General features: G+C 37.7%; 1 protein-coding gene across 1 annotated transcript in view; it reads left to right on the forward strand.

The window, feature by feature from the left end:
* The window catches only part of Ptprk (protein tyrosine phosphatase receptor type K), a 509,254-nt gene that overhangs the window by 403,635 nt on the left and 84,758 nt on the right, over window positions 1–20,861 (forward strand). The window contains exons 11-13 of the mRNA XM_029482632.1: window positions 35–140; window positions 9,301–9,574; window positions 13,315–13,351. Coding sequence (XP_029338492.1) covers window positions 35–140; window positions 9,301–9,574; window positions 13,315–13,351 — 417 coding nt within the window. The remainder of the gene's footprint in view (window positions 1–34; window positions 141–9,300; window positions 9,575–13,314; window positions 13,352–20,861) is intronic.

Genomic DNA, 20,861 nt, shown 5'->3' on the forward strand with positions numbered 1-20,861 from the left:
AACTTTCGCTTCGCCTCGTTGATCTCTTTTTCAGCTCCAAGCTTACCTGACTATGAAGGAGTTGATGCCTCTCTGAATGAAACTGCCACCACCATCACAGTACTATTGAGGCCTGCACAAGCCAAAGGTGCTCCTATCAGGTAAGGGGGTGGGAATGGTCAAAAGGAAAAGCTGCCAGTGGGAGAAGTTTCTTCCTATGGTTGTTTTCTTCCTATGGTATGGTTATTCACTTGAACAAAGATTACAAATAGACCTGTAGTTAAGAGGGGACTTCCAAGGGCGTTTCTGTCCCATCTAAGACTATTGCTGTCTGTATTCTGTTTCGTTTCACTTTCTCTACTAGGATCTGTACCTTGAAGGTATTTGTCAAATAATCTGAGGAAGTAATTCTTGTCCAACTCTGTATATCTCTTATGAGTAATTTCACATGAGAGACCAAAATCACGTGAGGATTTTGAAAGGAATGCAGAAGAATAAAAGCAGATCAAGCCCCCGTGGCCTTTCAGCTCTTAAATTATCAGAAATTTCATAATAAAGCTCAGCATACTGGTTCCTTTATCTTTTAATATTAAAGTCTCTCCTATTACCTACTACTGCTATTCACTCCAATAAAAAATCTGATCCATGTCAAAAAATATACTTGTCCATGTCATTTTTTAGAGGTTTATAAAATTATTTCAGCTTTTTATATTTTGAACAACTACAGATGAATCTTCAAAATTCTGATTGAAACCAGTAGCTATGTGGGCATTTTGTTAATCAATATTAATAAGAAAACCATATAGGTATAAAGGTAAGGCACATCCGACACCAGGATTGAGTTTTGTGCTGCTTATAAATCCTTTCGAAAGCAGATCAGTCTCTGTTCTGTATGTAAAACCAAGATCCTTGACGTACAGAAAGTGATGTCTTTTGTCATCAGAGTTGTACAGTATTTTTTCATGAATAAAAATTATGTTGATGAACATGAGTTACAAAGAAAACTTGCAATCCCCATCTAGCTAAAATTCAGTGCACCACCACATCACAGAACAAGAGAGAAAGGTCGCTAGTGTGCCTGTAACAGATGCTCTGGAACATCAACTACTTGAACATCTAAAGTCAGTATGCAGTGCTGTTCATGAATCGATCTCCAGATCATTTTGATTGCTGATATGAAGAGGAGTAGAAAATGTCTCATTCAGCTGGGTTTGGTGTCCTTCTCGGTTGACACGGATTCATTGCCATTCACATGTCCCTAGTAGGGACAAAACTTACATCATAGGCATTTAATCAGGTCCTGATGTTTAAGAGGATTCCAGGGAGCTGTATTTCTCTTTTAAAGTTTGCCTTGGTCTGGAGAGATGGCTCAGTGCAAAGAGCACTAACTGCCCTTTAGAAGAACCTGGTTCAACCCCTAGCATCCACATGTTGACTCACAAATATCTAAAACTCCTGTCACAGGAAATATGATATTTTCTCTGGCATCCCCGAGCACTGCATACACAGACACACATTCAAAAAAAAAAAAAAAAGTCAGCAAAGCAAAAATAAATAAACAAATAAATTTCAAAACTATTTGAAATCCCTAAAAATGTTAAGTGAAGCCTTCTTTTTCTTCAGGTATTATTATCACTATTATTGTCCAGCTGTGCTGTATAACTTATATGACCCTTTGTTCACTTAATCAAAGTTTTTCTGCAAATTTTGACCATTTATGAAGTGCCTGTCACCCATCTTAAGATTATAAATTAAAGATACACTGACCATAACACAATACCGTGTCTCTTCCCAGGTTTCTTAGGGTATCAGGGGTCATTCTATCATGTAGATCCTGAGCTAATTGACAGTGCTCAGGAATTCTGTGTATTTTCTATGGGTTTGATTGAACGACTTTCTTCTGTTCTGCTTGCCTTTATGTATGCATGATTTCTAATTACTGAGAATTCATATGGTCTAAACCAGCAACTATACAAAAATAATTCTTAATACTCATTTATCTTTCCCTGGCATGGAAATGTACCTCATTGTATTTGTTAGCAACACATGTAACCTTTCCTGGAATTGAGCCCACTGGCTAGGCACTCCAAATTATACAGTACAGATGAGTAGTTCTCAGAAAACAAGTTGAAGGACTGGAGACATCATTTGGTAGGTAAGACTGCCTGCTGTGCACACAAGAGGATGTAATTTTGAATAACTGGCCAATAAACCCTGTGCAAGCCAAGTAATACTATATTTGCCTATAGTACCGGAATTGGGTACTATAGCTCCTGGGCCAATCCCAGGAGCTCTTTGTCCAGCCAGCATGGCTGACATAGCATGCCTTGGGGTCAACGAGGGACCCTATCCAAAAATAAGGTGGAGAGTAATAAAGGAAAGAACTCAACATCCTCTTCTGGCCTCTACATGCACGAATACGGGTGTACACTTGCATATATGCCACACTCAAAAACATATACACAAACAGAAAAGTGACTTTGTAAAATAGGCTATTCGAATAAGAAATAAGTTAATATGAGCATTTGCCAAAGTTAGTAAGTGAACGTTCCTAAAAGGGAAGAAGAGTAAGAGAACCAACATGTTAATTCAGTCAAGGCCATCTTTATTTAGCAGCATTTGCCCGGAGCGCCTGCAGGTGGAGCCAGCAGGCAGAGCTACATACACTTAAGTAGACAGCACAGCAGTTTGGCATTTGCTGGGTTTGGACTTTCCCTCCCTTGCTTTTGGAATCCTTTAGTCCAGTAGTACCTTCTTCCCCACTGACAACTTCTCTCCTTCCAACCATGCATGCAAGACACTGGGGTCTGATTCTGAGGTAGTCCAGTGTCCTAATGGCTTTAAAGTCAGAGTCTCATGTGATGGGGTGATCAATTTTCCTAGCACTGAGTCTGTGGTCTGATTCTATAAATCATTTCTTGGATCCCATCATGTCATTTCGACTTTCCCGTAAAGTATTTACTTCCTGCTTAATTTCTTGAGGCTTGGTTACCCCCTCTGCTGTAAATGTTACTGCTGTTCTACGTTGTGTCTTCACAAAATATCAGATCTCTTGACCTCCAGCTAAACCTGAAAACATCCCACTCGTCCTCAGTCATTAATCCTGAATATTGGGTCTATCTTCCCTTCCTGTAATACTGTTAGTGTTTATTGGCTTACATTTCACAGTCCATTTGTCCCAAATCTACAACAAATGGACTTTCTTTTAAAGAGAATGTGGTGTAATTATGACTTCTCCAGCCATTCCCTCCACCTCAAAGGAAGTCTGAATTGGACCTAGAAGACTATACTCATAGGGAAGCACTCAAGACAGAAATACATTAACTTTATATTAACTCTGTAAAGAGGATGAGGAAGCCCTCGAATGTGTATGGCATGTAGATCACAGGAGTCCTTGTAGCTTCGAATGAATAGTCCATATTGGAAATAGTGAGAGCAAAAGAGATAAAAGACAGGGATTCAGGTTAATATTAATCCCAGTTTAAAGGATAGAGTCTGACTTGTAGGATGAAGGGCAAAACTGAGACAAAATTGCCCGCTGAAAGATGAGGAAAGAGTACAGGGAGTGAGGGCTTATTTAAGCTAATGCCGGGATTTTGAGTTTGGTGATTTGATAGCCCGATAACTCTTACATAGAGAGAAGGAAAAACATAAGAGAACGGCTTTTACGTATTAGGAGTGAATAAACAGAGAGTCTGGAATCCTTGGCCATCAGGAAAAACGAGTACCGGAACTCTTCCAACTTTCAGAATGCTGGCAATAGGATAGAACAAGCCCCGTCTCATTGGGGAAGGATCTGGGAAATCTGTTTTCATGTGACTCTGATACTTTAGAGATGAGTGTCTGTCTCCTGCAGCTTTAAGGATAGATTCTTAAAATATGAAATGATGTATGTACTGATGTTTACTTTGCTTTTTTCTTGCCCCAATACTTTATGCAGCGTAAACCTATAGCCACACTCACAGATTAACTTGGTAATTGTATTGTTGTTAAATCTCATGGCAGACAATTGTATGCAGCTTTGATTCTAGCTCCATACTGATAAGCATCTTATCAGGGAACTGTCCACAGTATAAGGCACATACTCTCTGAGCCACAGCGGAATTCACTTCTGCTCCTTGAAATGGAAGGGAAGTTGTCCTGTGTCCTGTGCCACAAAACTAAGAATTACTTTTAGCTGTGTTTAATTAAGTTTTATTGTGGAAGCCAATTTCACTTTTAATTTTTAAACACAAATTATATTTGGGTTTTAAAGGAAGATTCTAACACATATGTCGAGTTTTAATTTAATCAGTAATATTTTAAACTTCCAATGAAAATGAATAGGAAAGAGTGACAAATGAATAAACATATTAAAAGACTATGGAATATTTTGAATTATTAGCGTCTCAATCTCTTCTAATGTTTTAAACTTAACTATTGTTAAATTCTATTTGATAATTATAAACCTTAAGAAACAAAAGCATGCACAATATAGTATCAGTAATAATGTCAGGGATGGGTGCTCACCTTTGAGATGGATACCAAGTTGGGCTGGTCACTGGTTGGCCTTTCCTTGTGTCTTTGCTCCATTTTTGTTCCTATATTTTGTTTAGACAGGAGCAATCTGGGGTCAAAAGTTTTGTAGGTGGGTTGCAGAGCTGTTCTCTGAGAGGCTCTACCAACAGCCGACTGAGACAGATGCAGATACTCACAGCCAAGCATTAGACTGAGGCCAAGGACCCCTATGGAAGAGTTAGGGGAAGGACTGAAGGAACCGAAGGGGATGGCAACCCCATAGGAAGACCCAAAGTATCAACTAACCTGGACCTTTGGGAACTCCCAGAGACTGAGCCATCAACCAAAGAGCATCCCTGGACTTGTCTGAGGCCCAGCACCTATGAAGCAGAGGACTGCCTTGTCTAGCCTCAGTAGGAGAGGATATGCCTAATCCTGTAGAGAGTTGATGCCTCAGGGGTGGGCATTTTAATTTTAAAATTTTGTTTTTTGGTTTTTCAAGACAGGGTTTCTCTGTATAGTCCTGGCTGTCCTGGAACTCACTCTATAGACTAGGCTGGCCTCAAATTCAGAAATCTGCCTGTCTCTGCCTCCCAAGTGCTAGGATTAAAGGCGTGCGCCACTACTGCCCGGCGGCATTTTTAATTTTAAAAACTGGGATATGTGTTTGAGCCACACTCTCTCAAACTGAACAATAAGGGAAAATGTCTCCTTTCTCAGCAGTTGCTTAGAGTTCTATCTGAGCATCTATGGTATTTCTCATTGTAGTGATGTTTACTTGCTTCAATAGCACTTTGTACTGCATGCAGACACTTTTTAAGTTCACTGTGTTATAGTCAATACAATACAGGTAAGCCCCAGTCTTTCATGGTGTGCTTAAGAAAGGGAAAAATAGACACACAGGGGTCTTAGCCTCAGGGAACTGATGAAGGGTTAAGCTCCATTAATGACAGTAAAGTGCTATACAGACTTCAGCCAGTGTTGTTGCTTAGAAAGACACTTTGGAGTGTTCTAATATGTTGGCAGGAAAACCACAGACAGGTATAAACCCAACATTTATTTTATTCCAGAAAGGTATTTCCAGTGATGTCATAGAAGAGAAATAATGAAATCAACTTGAGGTTGGTTTAACTGTAAGGAGGGAAAAGATGTGTGAAGCTGAGTTACAGTGACAGAGAAATGCACTTATGAGTCGCTTTCTTTTACACACGAACCCAGTGAACTTCACAGGTTCAAAATGGAGGAGTCTTAAAGATGGTAGTATTTTGATTTCATATGAAATAAATATTATATGGTTATTATATTATATAATAGATGCTTAAATATATTAAATAAGTATATACTATATTAAACATATTTATGAATTATTGCATATTATCATATATTATACATATGAGGGCTACATACTTTTGAGGATTACAAAGCATTTCAACAAAGTAGGAGCCTGGCAATTTTAAAAACAGAAAAGCAAATAGAAAGTTGAGAGGGAGGAGTACTTTTTCACTTCAGAATCCTCTGTGCCTATGCAGAACTGCTCAATGCTTTGTTGTTGAGTAAAGTCAGTGAAGCAGTGAACAGAAGTAAATTCCTAGCAAGGATGCTCATTAAGCAAATCTTCATTACTCAAACCTGTTGAGAACTTTTGAAGGATTAGAGATGTTTTTATCTGAGACCAAAAAGTGAATATATTTGGGCATATTCTAAATAGTAACCTCACCAGAAAAAAAAAAAATTAAAAAGTGATTTGCTCATACTACAAATGCCTAGTTAAATGTCCATTATCCCATTTGAAACCACACTTGAATATAAAATTAAGTTTATGGAATAAACATTGCTGAGACTAAAAAATACCCAGGCCCAGAACTAAGTTTAATGCAGTGAAGATGCTTCTCTTGATGAGGCAGAGTGTGTGGGAAAGGGAGGTAAATGTTTCCCACCTTATTTCAGTCATTGCACAAAGAGTAATCTAGACAATATTCTTGGAGGCAAGCTTTCTGAAGAAAAAGTATGTATATACCTACCTTAGGTTTTCATAACAAAACCCAAGTGGCCTCAAAAACATACATTAAGTTTTCATTGCTCCAACGTCTAGGAAACCCAATCTGGTCAAAGCAGCCCTTGCTGAGATTCATCTAAGCCTGGTTGCTCTCCACGGACCTCCATCACCAAATATCACATCCTATGGTTGAAAAGATTTCACATGTGAACTATGGACAGGGTCCCAGACATTTGGTCATTACACAAGAAGGAAGAATATAAGGCACATGTAAAATTTAATAGGACCTCAAATCTCTCTGCCTGGGGTTTTCAGTAGTAGTAACAATGGTGTGCTTCATTTCGTAGGTAATCCTTATTAGTAAATAAAAGATTCATTAAAATGAAAGCCCATGTTAATGTGGGAAATTTACGTATTTTATACACCTCCTAGAGTCATCCCTTCTGTAAACTTTCTCTTTAAATGACATATGTGAAATCTTTAGCTTGGTCTCGCCTGTTGATTTTTATCTCAGTTGGAGCCAGGTTTAAGGTTCTAAGGTGCCGAATGAACTTAACGCTCTTCCCTTCTCTACCCCAGTAACAGTTTACTTTGCTCCACATAAGTCTGGAGAGGCCCAGGCTGGGTTGCATAGCTCCTGAATTTAACTGAAATGGAAAAACCATGAAAGTAGAATGTTAAATATGTCAAATTAATGGAATGAATTAAGAGTTAGCATACACTAGATTTTTTTTTGAGATGTATGAGATAATTAAGAAGTTGGGTTTTTTAGAGATTAGTTTCCATTATTTAGCTAAGATAGATAATCACCATTACTGTTTGTTGGAGTAGGTGCATAAGCTTAGATTTTTCTGGAGAGTGTAATACATCTATTAATTTTTGTGTAGCTATATACACAGGGCACAGAAGTGTATAACATATAATTATGGATAATAAATTCAAAATAAAATAAGGATTAGGTCTGCCTAGCATGGCTTATGGCAACTAAGTTCTTTTCCCCTTTGGGTCTTCAGGGTCTGTCTGCTTGCTACTTCCTGTATTGTCCACAGTAGACAAATGCTTGTCCCCTGGAGGAGGCAGAGATCAGGCATCTTGTCAGTAGCTTTGCTCCAAGCGTGGTGACCCAACTTGGCAGAGGTACAGTTTCTACAGTCTAAAATAACAGATGTCTGCCTTGGTCACAAGCTCAAATCTCAGTTTCTGCCACTGATATCATCTATGTCCTTTTTCAAAAGAAAAAGAAATAGGTAGCAGCCTTTTGACGTGTTAGCAGTACTTTAACAGGAAAACAAACAGAAACTTCAATATTAAAGAAGAAAGTAAAACTCTAAATTTAATATCATCTTTTCTTTGAGGCTGTGGAGTCTCTTGCTATAAGTATAATGGCTTATATTTAAATTGGAATTTTGCTTTAAACCCTGAATTTCTTTCAATCTCCTAGATGCACACTTGATTTTCTCTCTTGGTCTCTCTGGAAATTCCTTAACAAAAGCACTGTCTTGCATCTTCCACCCTACTACAGATCTATTGAATACTGGCTGTCATCCCTCTCTAGAAAGCCTGGATCACATTTTAGAACAGTGGTTTGAAGCCTTCCTAGTGCAGGGCCCTTCAATTCAGTTGTCATGTTGTGGTAACCACGCCCCCCAAACATGAAGTATTTCCATTGCTTCTTCATAACTGTACATTGCCTACTGTTATTAATCATAATAAAAATATCTGACATGCAGGATATCTGATATGTTACCCCTGTGGGAGTCACAAATCACTGTCCTAGATGAAGTATATTTGCTTAAAGTCTCAAGATTTTACATAGAGACCTTACCCACAACTTATTCACATTGAATTTAAAAGCCACAGTGAATTTCCTTCAGTTTTCAACAATTCTAAAATATATTAATTGTTTGTACATTCAAAGTATGGAAAATATATTAGTAGTAATGGCAAACTTTTAGACAATATTTACCTAGATTTTTCACTTGAGACATTTTCCACAAAGGAAGGATATTATTGACATATGAATTTGAGGACTTTACAAATAAATGATCACAGAAATCTTTATTTCAAATTTGTGGGGTTTCATTTACCTTACAACATAAAAGCTGTTGTGGAAAAGTTCTAATGTATTTAAGAAAAGGATTCCCAATTCAGGTTGGAGTTTTAATAAGGCCAAATGCCATCTGTCTCTCCAATTTGTAACATTTTATTATTAACAAGCCCTGAAGAAGGAGCCAGTCTATTTCTGTTGTGGGGACAGATTTGTGTCCATCTGTGCCCGCCCTGTCGCATGTCACTTGTGCTTCTGATCTGCATAGCTGTGAGGCAGTAGAGATGCAGGCGAGGTCAGGAGGTGGAGAAGCCTGTCAGCGCGCCTCGAGTGTCCAAGCCTGTGACAACTGCAGACCGCAGCTTCCAATGCCTCCTGGAGGCCATCATTCTGTTGGGCCTTGGAGCTGCGCCTTGCCTGATGTAATTTCACGAGAAAATGTTAACTTTTTCTATTTAAAAAAAAACAAAAAACTAAGACAAAGAACTTAATCTATGATATGACTCTGGTTAAAGCCAGGTCCTTATTAGAGAGGCTTAATTTTCAGTCTTTGAAAATGTGAACCATTTTAAGGTGATTTTTCTTACTTGTCTTGGTTCCTTGATAAGCTCTCGCTACTGAGGGCAGCAGAACTCGCGAGACACCATTTTATGGAAAAGGGGCTTAATGATGGTTACATGCACTGGGAAGCCGCCTGCCCACTCTGAAACCCCTGTTCCTTTCTCCAAACATCTTAATATGTTGGATACTAAGTGTGAACATTTCTTTCTTTCCCCCAAAGTGCTTATCAAATTGTTGTGGAGCAGCTACACCCACATCGAACGAAGCGTGAAGCAGGGGCCATGGAATGCTACCAGGTACCGGTTACATACCAGAACGCCCTGAGTGGGGGCGCACCCTATTACTTTGCTGCAGAACTTCCCCCTGGGAATCTTCCCGAGCCGGCTCCCTTCACCGTGGGTGACAACCGGACCTATAAAGGCTTTTGGAACCCTCCCCTGGCCCCCCGCAAAGGATACAACATCTATTTCCAAGCGATGAGCAGTGTGGAGAAGGTGAGATTCCTCTCAGATTGGATTTTTTTCCCCCTTGATCTTAAGTAAAGCTGTGGCTATATTTTATAAACACTCAGTGGCGTTTGTCAAAGAAAATTGAAAAAGAAAACAAAGGGAAAGAAAATGGTTGTGTAGTGCTTCTGTTGCCAGCTCTTGCAAGTTGACTGAAGGACTGAGGCTGAGAGCCAGCAGCATTTCACAGGACTCCTGTTTCCTAGTAACTGCTGCAGCTCGCGCTTTCTTCAGGAATGCCCACAGTGCAACTGTGAACAAAGTGATTTGAAAAGGTGGGTGTGCTGCCGCCAGGACTCCACCCTCAGTAAATTCCCTGCATTGTTCTGCCTCACTTGCTCAGTAGTGGCTGCTTCAAAAGATTAAATTTACTTCAGGATAAACAGAATGCGCGTTCCACACTGGGCTAATAAAGGCCTTATAAGCTTTTCAGGGGGTACAAGCCAAATAATAAATAACAAGTAACAATCCTCTGATTACAAAGTAATGGGACGCCTACTGTCCAGCTGACAGAACCTAAACAGAAGGCTGCCTGCTAAGGCTGGGTGCTGAGCCATTACTGAAGTTGGCTGGCCCTGTCCCTGGCTGCCCCTCCTTTTCCCATTTTGGACACAGTTGTTTTTGAACACTGGGGCTGATCCCAAATGAATATTGAAGAGGAGAGCTCAGCGGGGCACAAGTGAGAAACAACCTAGCCCTTTCCTCTCATGCTGGTTTCCCTTTGAAAGACTTTCTTTCCTAAGACTTATTTTGTTTTTATTTATTTATTTCTATTTTAGATAAGGCAGTAGGGTAAAAAGAATATGTTGAGAAGAGAAACTTGAACAATTTTCAAATCCAGATGAACACAGGCATTTTGCTGGGCTTGGAGCTATGTGGGAAATGGTTGCTTATGTATAACTGAGTCTGTCAGGTGACACCTGAGACACCTGTGACAACCAATTGTATGAGTCATATTAGCTCTTAGAATAGTTTAATTGGAAAACAACCAATGTGTATATCTACGAGGGCCATGAGAATGTGAGTATTGCTTTTATATGCAAGTTATAATTTTCTGCATCCCAGTGTGGCCAGTGTAGAGTTATGGCAAAGAAAAATGCCCAACACCCTTTAAATACATAGCCTACATGCAAAGGCTGTCCATAGTTAAGGAGGCTCCACTCTTCTCACTCTTCTTTACCATCCACACCACCTGCTATGACCAAAAATGCCTGGCCAGAAGCAGTTTAAGAGAGAAAGGGTTTGTTTGCATTATCAGTTGAGAGTTACTTCTCTGGAACAGGAGACAGGGCAGAAAGAGTAAGTAGGAAGTCATATCAGTCTTCATGCAGAAAGTAGAGAGCAAAGAGTCCTGGTGTTCTCCTTAACCTCTCTCTGTCTCTCTCTCTCTCTCTCTCTCTCTCTCTCTCTCTCTCTCTCTCTCTCTCTCTCTCACCTGGGATCCTCATCCTATCATTTTTGGAAGGTCTTTCTGCTTCAGTGAATTTATAGATAATGCCCAACAGACCTTCCCATAGGTTTGTTTCATGGTAATAATTTCCATCAAAATGACATTCAAGATTAACAACCCATCTTGTACACACACACACACACACACACACACACACACACACACCTATTTTAAAAGTAATTGACTAATTAGGTTGCTCCAAACAAAAACATGGTAAAAATTAGTAGCCCCACCTAAATACAAATAGCATACAGGTAGAAGAGGGTTTTAGATTTAAATTTTTGTCTTTAAAGAGGTGAGAATTTCCAAATTAACTCTTGTTAACCTGTCTGTTGTGTTGTAAGAGTGAAGATGAATGTATGTACGTACAGGGGATTTTCTCTAACACCACCATTTGACCAAAGTTTAGCAGCATTCTCAACCTGTAGGTCATGACAGTTTTGGGGGTCAAAAGACCCTTCCACAGGATATCATGTAAGACCAGTATAAAGCACAGATATTTACATTAAGATTCATAGCAATAGCAAAATCACAGTTATAAAATAGCAACAAAAATAATTTTATAATTTTACTGCAGTTGCACGACATGCGGACTGGTAGTAAAAGGTCACACGGATCGGCAACACACTTCCCATTGCCGACACAGAGCTTTAACGTGGATGAGCCTCATACCAGTAGAGTCTGGTAATGCCTACAGAGAGTCAACTGGGACTACTTTCAGGCAATCAGAGTATCTCAAGATCTACACAGGAGCTTGATAATCGCTGGTCCCAGTGAAGGAACAGAAGGACCTGTTCCTCCCCAGTTCTTTAGTTTACATACTTTCAAAGTAAATGCTTGAGAAGGAATTGTACGCATATTGCTTTATTACTTATCAACATATAAAAGCACTGAAGATAGATTTATAAAATGTTTCTTAAAGACAGCCTCTTTTTTCAGAAAAAACAACAACAAAAAAAAACCAATGTGAAACCTGGCTAACAGGAGAAGAAGGACAGGATGGAGAGAAGATTAGACAGATCCAGAATTACATAAAAGCAATTTATTACAGTCATGTGGAGAAAAGTCTGTTCATACCCCAAGGCAGAAGGAAGGGAGTGATGTGCTGAGCCCTGTCTGACTATGATATACCCAATCTCTTCATAAGTTATTATGTTTAGTGTCACCTAAGCAACAGCCTGGGTGGCAGTGGCAACAGAAATATATACTCCATTATAAGTCCTTTGTCCTTTGGGGTTTGGAACACATACCAGTAATGTTTGTAGGACACACTGGCAGTTTTGATCACAGTGGTATTATCAAACTGGTTACACTCACTGACTTTGTTTGATGTCTCTTCTTGCCCATTGAATATTCAAAGATAAACTCAGAGTTTTGAGGGTTGGATACCTATAATGCTATTTTTGTCTATCTGGGGAGACCAAGGGAAAACTCATAGAGGAGAACTGTTTATCAAGACACTGTCTGGAAGAGAGGAAAAAAGAAAGGAAGGAGAGAAGAAAGGAAAGGCTAGGGAAGGAAGGAAGAAAGAAAAAAAGAAAGCAAATGCAGAAGATAGACAATGGCTGAAGTAGGTGTCTAAGAGGGAGACCAGAGCCCAAGACTTACTTATAAAGCTGTGTATCTTTTTCTACCACATAACAATAATAAGTTTTGTTTCTTCTGCCTTGCATTTCTATTTTTTCTAGCTACCTTGGTAATAAAGGTAGGAGAAAAAAAAAAAAAAAAACCAACCTGTGTTGAAAAACATCTTTTTTCTGACAGCTAAATTCAAAGGAAAGCAAGAACAGATAAATTACATTTAAACTGCATGCCATGTCTTGATAATCTTTCTGACTACAATCATTTAGCTCTTCAGTCATGCCTAGATCCACAAGAGAGTGTGTAATGATCAGGTTTGTTCAAAGTCTGTAGCTATCAGGTGAAAATAAAATTAGAATTTGGTTCTGATTTATATTAGCTTTTCAGATACATATTTCTTTCTAATAGCTTAAGAGGCAGCAAAAAAATGCAGATTAAAGGCCACACAACTCTTCCCTGCCATACCTAAGCTTGTTTTATTACCAAGTGAAACAGATACAAAAATTACTAGAAACTTTCTTAATTTTTTTTTAATTTTTAAAATGCTGAGACTATTTATTGGAAAATAAATTTATCTTTATAATTCTACAGTCATAATTATTGTTTAAACTTCTGCTTATCTTCATAATAGTTATAACAGTTTATGAATAAACATTGTCTCTATATTAATTGCTTTCTTTTGGTTTTTCTCTGCCAGGAAACTAAAACCCAATGTGTACGAATTGCTACAAAAGGTAAGAGACTTACCTTTTTGTTTCCAGTTTGTTTTGGCTTGTTTGCTTGCTTGCTTGCTTGCTTGTTTTTGTTTTGTTTTGTTTTGTTTTGTTTTGTTTTGTTTTGTTTTGTTTTGAAGTCCATTCACTACTCCTTTCTGAAATCAGAGTTTTTGGTCATTGTTTGAAACCTATTACATGCAGTGTTTCTATTATAGGGTATTTGTACTGGGTCCAGATAAACCCCACACATTTTCTCTGACTCACTTGGGTGTCTTTAAGACAAAATGAAGTTCTACATCTACTAGTGCTTAAATTACAGGAACCTTGTTACAATAAGAAGATGGATTTTGAAACTTTAGAATGGCATATCTCTACACTTAGTGCCTGAGAGTGAATGGTACCCATCAGCCAATCAGGAAAACTTCGCCAGAGTAGTTCAAAATACCTACTTACTTCAAATTCTCTTACTTTGTGTGATAGACAGATCAAACATGTTTATATACGATGCGTCTCCACAGTCAGGCAAACACCTCAGTAGTATTTGGTTCTGACTTACAACGTACAAAGGTAATTCACCAATACAGCAGCACTGGTGTGGGAGGACAGTTCCAAGACTTCATCACTGGAAGGAAGACATTTTCATTTTTCTTTTCGGTTTAACTAATGCTGGGAAATTATGTCTGGAACTCTGGCAACCAGAACAATGCCTGCTGACGCCACCTGTTGTGACTTGATGTTACTTGTTGATGATAATAATAATAATAACAATAATATATATATCTTTGAATGAGTATTTGGCATTTAGCATGGCGAGAAGTCTTCTATAACTCTGTGTATTACCCTTTATTTAAAAATTGATTGGTCCAACAAGGGAGAGTCCACCACTTTGTTCTAGCAGCAGTGGAAGAGCTGTCTGCATGCCTGCTTGCGCCTACATAGAGGGTTGTTCCTCTGGGATCTCTGTTGCCATAGTTAGTTTCTGATACACATTTGTGAGTGAAGCTGATTCACTGGGGATAACAATGAATAGCCATATTCTGTTTATGTTGGCATCCTTTCTTTCATCCTATCTACCCATCAATCTGCTCAATTAGCATTTGTTTTTCTCTTGATTTGTGCAGGCAATAAAGAGTTTCCCTTTGACTCATGGGGCTAATAAAGAAACTTCACAGATGGGCAAAAAAACACTACTGATTTCATTCCCCTACTAAGATTCCTCATGATAGTTAAAAAAAATAATTAAGTAACTCTAGTGAAAAGAAAATTATATGCAGAAGCATCTAATGTGCAAACTTCATTTATTTTAAGACTTGACTTGTAAATCAGGAGTTAAGCCCAAAGCTTCTGGAGGTTAGACATGGAAGACAGTAAGTTATGTACCACCTTTGCTTTTCCAGATTTAAAGATGACCCTAAGAATGTAAAAGGTAGTCAGATCGGGCCATCAGTTCTTTAGATAGGAAAATTCTGTATTTCTCTAACAGGAAAAAAAAATAAAGAAAAAAGAACTGCAGTACTTGGAACATGACAAATTTTCTTCTCATTCTCTTGCTTTTGCGTGAACTGTCTTTCAGTCACTCTGTCCTCTTTTGGATGACAATAAATTCATGATGTCAAATGTTATGCAGTATCTATGTTCCAGGAAAGATTATAGATGGTGGGATTTGATCTTAGCATGTGACACAGAACATTAGCAAGCAGCCTGGAGGGTGGCTAAGAAATTTGGTCATTTCCCTTGTTCTCCTGAGGTTATCTTGCAGGTGACAGACTGGCATACTCTGCGTAAAGACTCTGGCCTTAGACTATCTCAGTTAGATCCTGATTTTGCCTCTCAGCTTTGGACAAGTGACCAAAGCTGCATTTACCAAATGCTAGTAATAAAGTACTTATCACTCTTTATTTTTTGAAGACTTTGGAAACATATTAAATACTCTGTCCTCATTTGGGGTTTCCTTTCCTGTTATCTATGATATATCTTGCTTCACTCTGCCCAGGACCTGAGTCACCCCTATGTCCACAGCATTTATGGTGAATACACTAAACACCTGTCATATAACTTACAAACCACCTTGGTACTAGATCACATGTTGCTGTGTTACTATGCTTCTATTCCTGAATGCCTAGTTTATTTAATAATGACTTCAAAGTACAAATGGATTTACTCTGGTAGCTATTATAGTGTATTTCTATAATTGTTGTACCTTATTATAATTCATAATATCTTATATATAATTTATATTATACTTTATCATAAGTATATACATGTAGAAGAAGTAGTATTTGCAAAATCTAATATTATCTGTGATTTTAGTCATCTATTGGGGCTCTTGAAACATAGCCGCTGCAGATGAAGAGGCTGTTACGCACACAATGCTTTTTGAACAAGCCCTAGAATATTGAAGCTATTACTTATGTTAAGCACTGTTTTTATACCTTAGTTATACAGTGCATCATTATCTTATCTAACAGACCTCTTTAGAAGCTCATGTAAGAGCCTCTGTGGTTTCCGTCACTGCTTTAAATCTAGAATATCACAGTGTCCCGGCCCTAGGTGAACAGGCTTTTAACCTTGCTTTTGAACCACATAAACCATTGTATGCAGTTATGGAAAAAACATGAATAGGAAAGTACAGGTAAATTGAAGATAGAATATCACACTTAGTAAAGTGGCACTGCCTTATTTCCTCAGTGCACACTAAAAAGTACCTTATCAATATGGTTGCCTTTTGTCTGAAAGTTTTCAGCATGAAAATAAAAAGTTTCAGACAAAGCATCTTGAAGACCTATTTGATGATCAAAATTTCATTAAGTGCACATCCTATCAAGGGGTACAAAGAAACTTTCCAGTAAAGGACTGACGAGTTAAACAAGTGTGCACTTTTTGTTAATGACTGTCTAAGCTATATCTATGTATGAGATGTGTGGGCTTTGCGTTTATGCATGTATACATAGGTTCATTAGTAGATTTCTTGATTTTTTTTTTAAAGAAAGGTAATAAAGTGATGAGAACTATATAAGTGTGTGTAGGAGCAATGCTGAGTCCATAGGCAAATCTTTGGCATGTGGAAGACTGCCCCTGATGCTCAGGGAAACAAAATCATTCCACTTCTCAAATAGTGTCAACAAAAGGACAAGCGAGCCGGGGTTGGCTGGGCTAACCAGAAAGTTAGAAAACACTCCATTGTAATCTATGTGACATCCCTATGGGGTCATCCTGTGTCCCACCTCTACATTCCTCAGACCCTACCCCTGTCTTCACCTCTACACCCCCAGCTACAAGTACTAAGAAGGTGGGTCCCTGCTTCCCAAATGCCCTTCATATCTAAGTCAAGTTTGCTGAGAAGAGCAGGAGTCTTTTCAAGTCCAGATGTATCTGTTTTAAGATATTCTAGTTTTCCATGTTGAATACAGTTAGACAATGTGTATTTGCTTGTTGTTTTTTTTAACTAAAATACTTAATCAAGATGAATTCTGTGACTCAATAGTCTCACCTATCACTATATTCCAGGAACAAGTGCAAGATGGAAGTCTTATTATGTACAACAAATATTTGTTCAATTGATAATTAAATTTAAATCTGAGGCATATAGTTCTGCTTTAATATTTAATCAAACTGGTTACAGCACTGCCTGCATTTCTGAAAAGTAGCCGAGCATTGGTATGTAACAAGTTGCATATGTAGCGGAAGTTGTTTTGTGTTTCTTGACATGTGCATTTATATGTCACATTCTAGTTCACGAAATAGCTCAAAAGCTGTGTGAGTCTGGTTAACAAGAGTTTGTAAACTGATACATATTAAGTTTAATGTACGTTTTCTTTGGATGAGCTTTGGCTAGAATAAATGATAGTACCTGATCTCTTCATTCAAATATCTATTTATATACATAAATAAGACAGTTTAGCAAAAATGCTTCAACTTGGTCACTGCGATTCTATAACTTTGTTGGTTCCCAGGATGAAGACAGTCGTCTAATGTCTTAACAAGAATTAAATGGTTTGGTGTATTTAAGCAGAAACTCTAAAGGAAATATCTTATTACTTTGATGTTCTATGTAGCCATTGTGGTAAAAGATTAAAATTCCATTAAACATTGTATGAATGAGTGTTCCTTAACAGCACAAAAATATGTTTTGCTGATGTGAACCTCTCTGACTTCATTTGTATGTATTAAAATATTATCTGCAGCAGAACATAAGAACTCTGAACATTAATTACAAAACTCAAACTAAAAAGTTAAAAAGGGATATTGCTGATTTTTCTTTTGTTAGAGTCAGTTCTCCCAATAACCTCTATATGCCAGGAATATTCTTCATTTAATGTTTTTTTTCTTAAATCACATAACAAGGGATGTATATGGTTCCTTCGTAAGTAGACTTTCATCCCCTCCGTCCCTCCCCAAAAATGTATTTCTCATAGAAGAGGAAAGGCCCTGAACTCTAAAGGGCTTCTTTGCTCTCTTCCTAGCACTACCCTAGCTGGAACTCAGATATATATTTCTATTACTATTAGAGAAAATGCTGTTTGCATGGTCTACTGCCTGATCAGATACAGGTAGGCACTTTGTGTCTAAGAGTCCTATTAATCAACACTTCATTCTAACTGCATATTCTTGCCATGAATGAGTAGAGATAACTCCAGCATCTTCACTCTTCTTTCTTATGCCATAAATGTATTTAAATAGCAAAATGAGAACGGGCATAGACTAATTGGTTGATAACTTTTTCAAATTGAACTTAAGTAATTAGAGACCACTCTAAAACTAAAGATTAGTGGATTCTGGCTTTTAACAATGGATGTAGTAAGATTCCTCAGTTCAGATAATGTGCTTGACTTGATTCATAGTATTGATAACCTCTTTTATAATGTTAATTACCATGTAATTACCATGTAATTAACATTATAAAAATAGTGTCAGAATCTTAACATAAATGTAGGAACACCTTTCTTATTCTTTATGAAACTAAGGGTTTCTCTATCAACAAACATAGAAATAGAATTCATTAGGATATAGTTGATATTTTGACTTGCTTTCAGTAAAGTTCCTGTTTTAATACTAAAAAATAAATTATTAAGTTTGGTTAATGTGTAATTAATATTTTGAAATATCAATAGTTTAGCTTGGTGTGGTAGTATGTAGCCAAAATGCCAATATTTTAGCAACAGAAATAGAAAGATTACCATAACTTAAGGGCCAGCCTGGCCTATTTAGTTTATATCAGGCCAACAAGGGGTACTGAGTAAGAGTCTCTCAAAACAAAAACAAAATCAATAAATTTACAGCAACAAGCAGAACAACAATTTATGAATATATAATGTATCCAGTAAAAACCGTAAGAGTATAGATAATAGATGATAAATAGATGATCATCATATATCATAGATATAAATAGGTTGATAGATGAAGATAATTCATCTGACCTGAAAACTAAAACACACAAAAAAAATCTTTTAATACTATTTAATGATGGTTTTTATTTTTAAAATGGTAAAATAACTAATCATTTTTCTTTTCTTTTTCTTCTCTCCTGACCCTTTTATATACCTCCAATTCATGTCCTTTTTTTTTAATATTTGTTACACACATGCACATACACATACACACACATGCACGCACGCACGCACGCATGTACTCAACAAACATTCTAATACATAAATACAACCTGCTCAGTCCTTGTAACATTACCTGTATTTATATGAGTGATCTCAGGGCTTTGGGTATTGGGTTGGGAGGCTCTTTCCTGAGGAAGGACATTTCTTCCAGTCTCAGCATCCCTTGTTTGTTGCGTAGGGTAGAGAACCTCTCCCACTTCCATGTTATCATGTCCATTAGTGTCATTGTTCAAGTCTTATTTCAGCAGCCTTGGTGAGACTTCATGGATGTAGTCTTTGTAACATTTCTAGGAGGTATAACCTTTTGTTTACAAAGCATGTTCTGCTGGCTCTTAGAAGCTTCAACCCTTTCTTCCAGAATGATACCTGTGCCATAGATATTGAATTACATTGTAGATGTATCAGCTGGGACTGAGCACTTTACTCTCTCTTGTTCTCTGAATTTCAGTTGGTTGTGGGATTGTTGGATTTGTTTTTGTTGTTTGTCTGTCTGTTTGTTTGTTTGTTTGTTCTGATAGTCTCTATCTTTGGGGATGCGATGGATAAAAATCATATGTACCTGGGCTAAAAAACAAATACTTATAGTCTAGGTAAAATTTTAACCAGTGGTCCCAAGAAATTGTTATTTTTTTTCTTTTTCAATGTTTGAAGAAATAAAAGAGAATCACAAATGTTGTATATAAAATCAAAAACCTAACAACTTAACACATGAAAAGTAACTGGAATGAATCTAGTTGGCACCGCATTCTCTTAGAGAGTGCTGAGTGGAGACTTTATGACCCATTAGAGAATTGTAGTAGAAGTTAGTCATAGGTGGTCTTTGTCTCCTCAGTATGCTTTAGCCACAGAACATTGGCTCACTTGGCTTTTTAAAACACTCTAGAAATTATTTCCTGAAAACTCCCTTTAGCACTGTCTAAGAGGTAATATCCATTTAGGCTTTTGCCTATAGACCAATGCCTTCTTACATGGCTACTTATTACTGACTGCTTTCCCATTGTGTGTGTGTGTGTGTGTATATATATATATATATATATATATTCATTGTTACTTTGTATCAGTACCTGTCTATACAGCTTTGCCTGTTCTCTTACCTGAATACATAAATTGAGCTGTGCAAGAACCTATTTCAAACATGAGAAAACAAATCAATAGAAAAATTAAGCTAAGCAATAAAACTAGATGATGAAGGGTATTTGTGGGTTGTAGAGGTACAATATATAGACACAGAATTGATTTTAAACATTTAGGAAGAATATTTGATAGAGTTACTCTGGAAAGACCTGACCGTAGGCCTTTCCTGCTGAATTTTTCTTATCAGGATTTGATATGTACTCATAATAGCTGAAAACCTGAGAAATTGAAGAGCAGACAGGGTTGTGGAGCAAAAGGAATCTTCACAGGGGTGTGCGTGGATCCCTCACCTCATGGTTAAGATGAGCAGAAAGCTGGCTGGAGGAAAAGGAAAAATGAAGGTACCATACTCACCTTGCTAGGCTCATCTCATCTCAGGACTAAAGATCAGGTTACAAATACCTATCTTCAGTTCAAATCACCTTGCTCTGTAAAAGAGCTACTGGTTATTTTGAAATGCACTAAGCAGTGAGAGATATGCAAGTCACATCACTGTTGTCAACTATAGAGACCCTGAGTATGACTTGGTAGTGAACAGTTAGGATTAGATTGTCCTTAAGTTGAATGAGTCAGAGTTGGAGGGAGGAACAGTATGTGTGCACATGTGTAAGTGGATAGCTAGGGCTGAGGAGCTGACACAAATAAGGACTCGACCCTAACATGGAGAAAAAAGTGTCTACATGGAGGAAGGGGGGGAGGGTATCTTGATAGAGGAAGTGGGGAGGGTATTCTCAGAGCCCATTAGGATAGGGAACTAAGAGAAAGACATTATAAATTCTTGATAA

The sequence above is a fragment of the Mus caroli genome, chromosome 10 (genome assembly GCF_900094665.2).
Source record: "Mus caroli chromosome 10, CAROLI_EIJ_v1.1, whole genome shotgun sequence".
Lineage (NCBI taxonomy): Eukaryota > Metazoa > Chordata > Mammalia > Rodentia > Muridae > Mus > Mus caroli.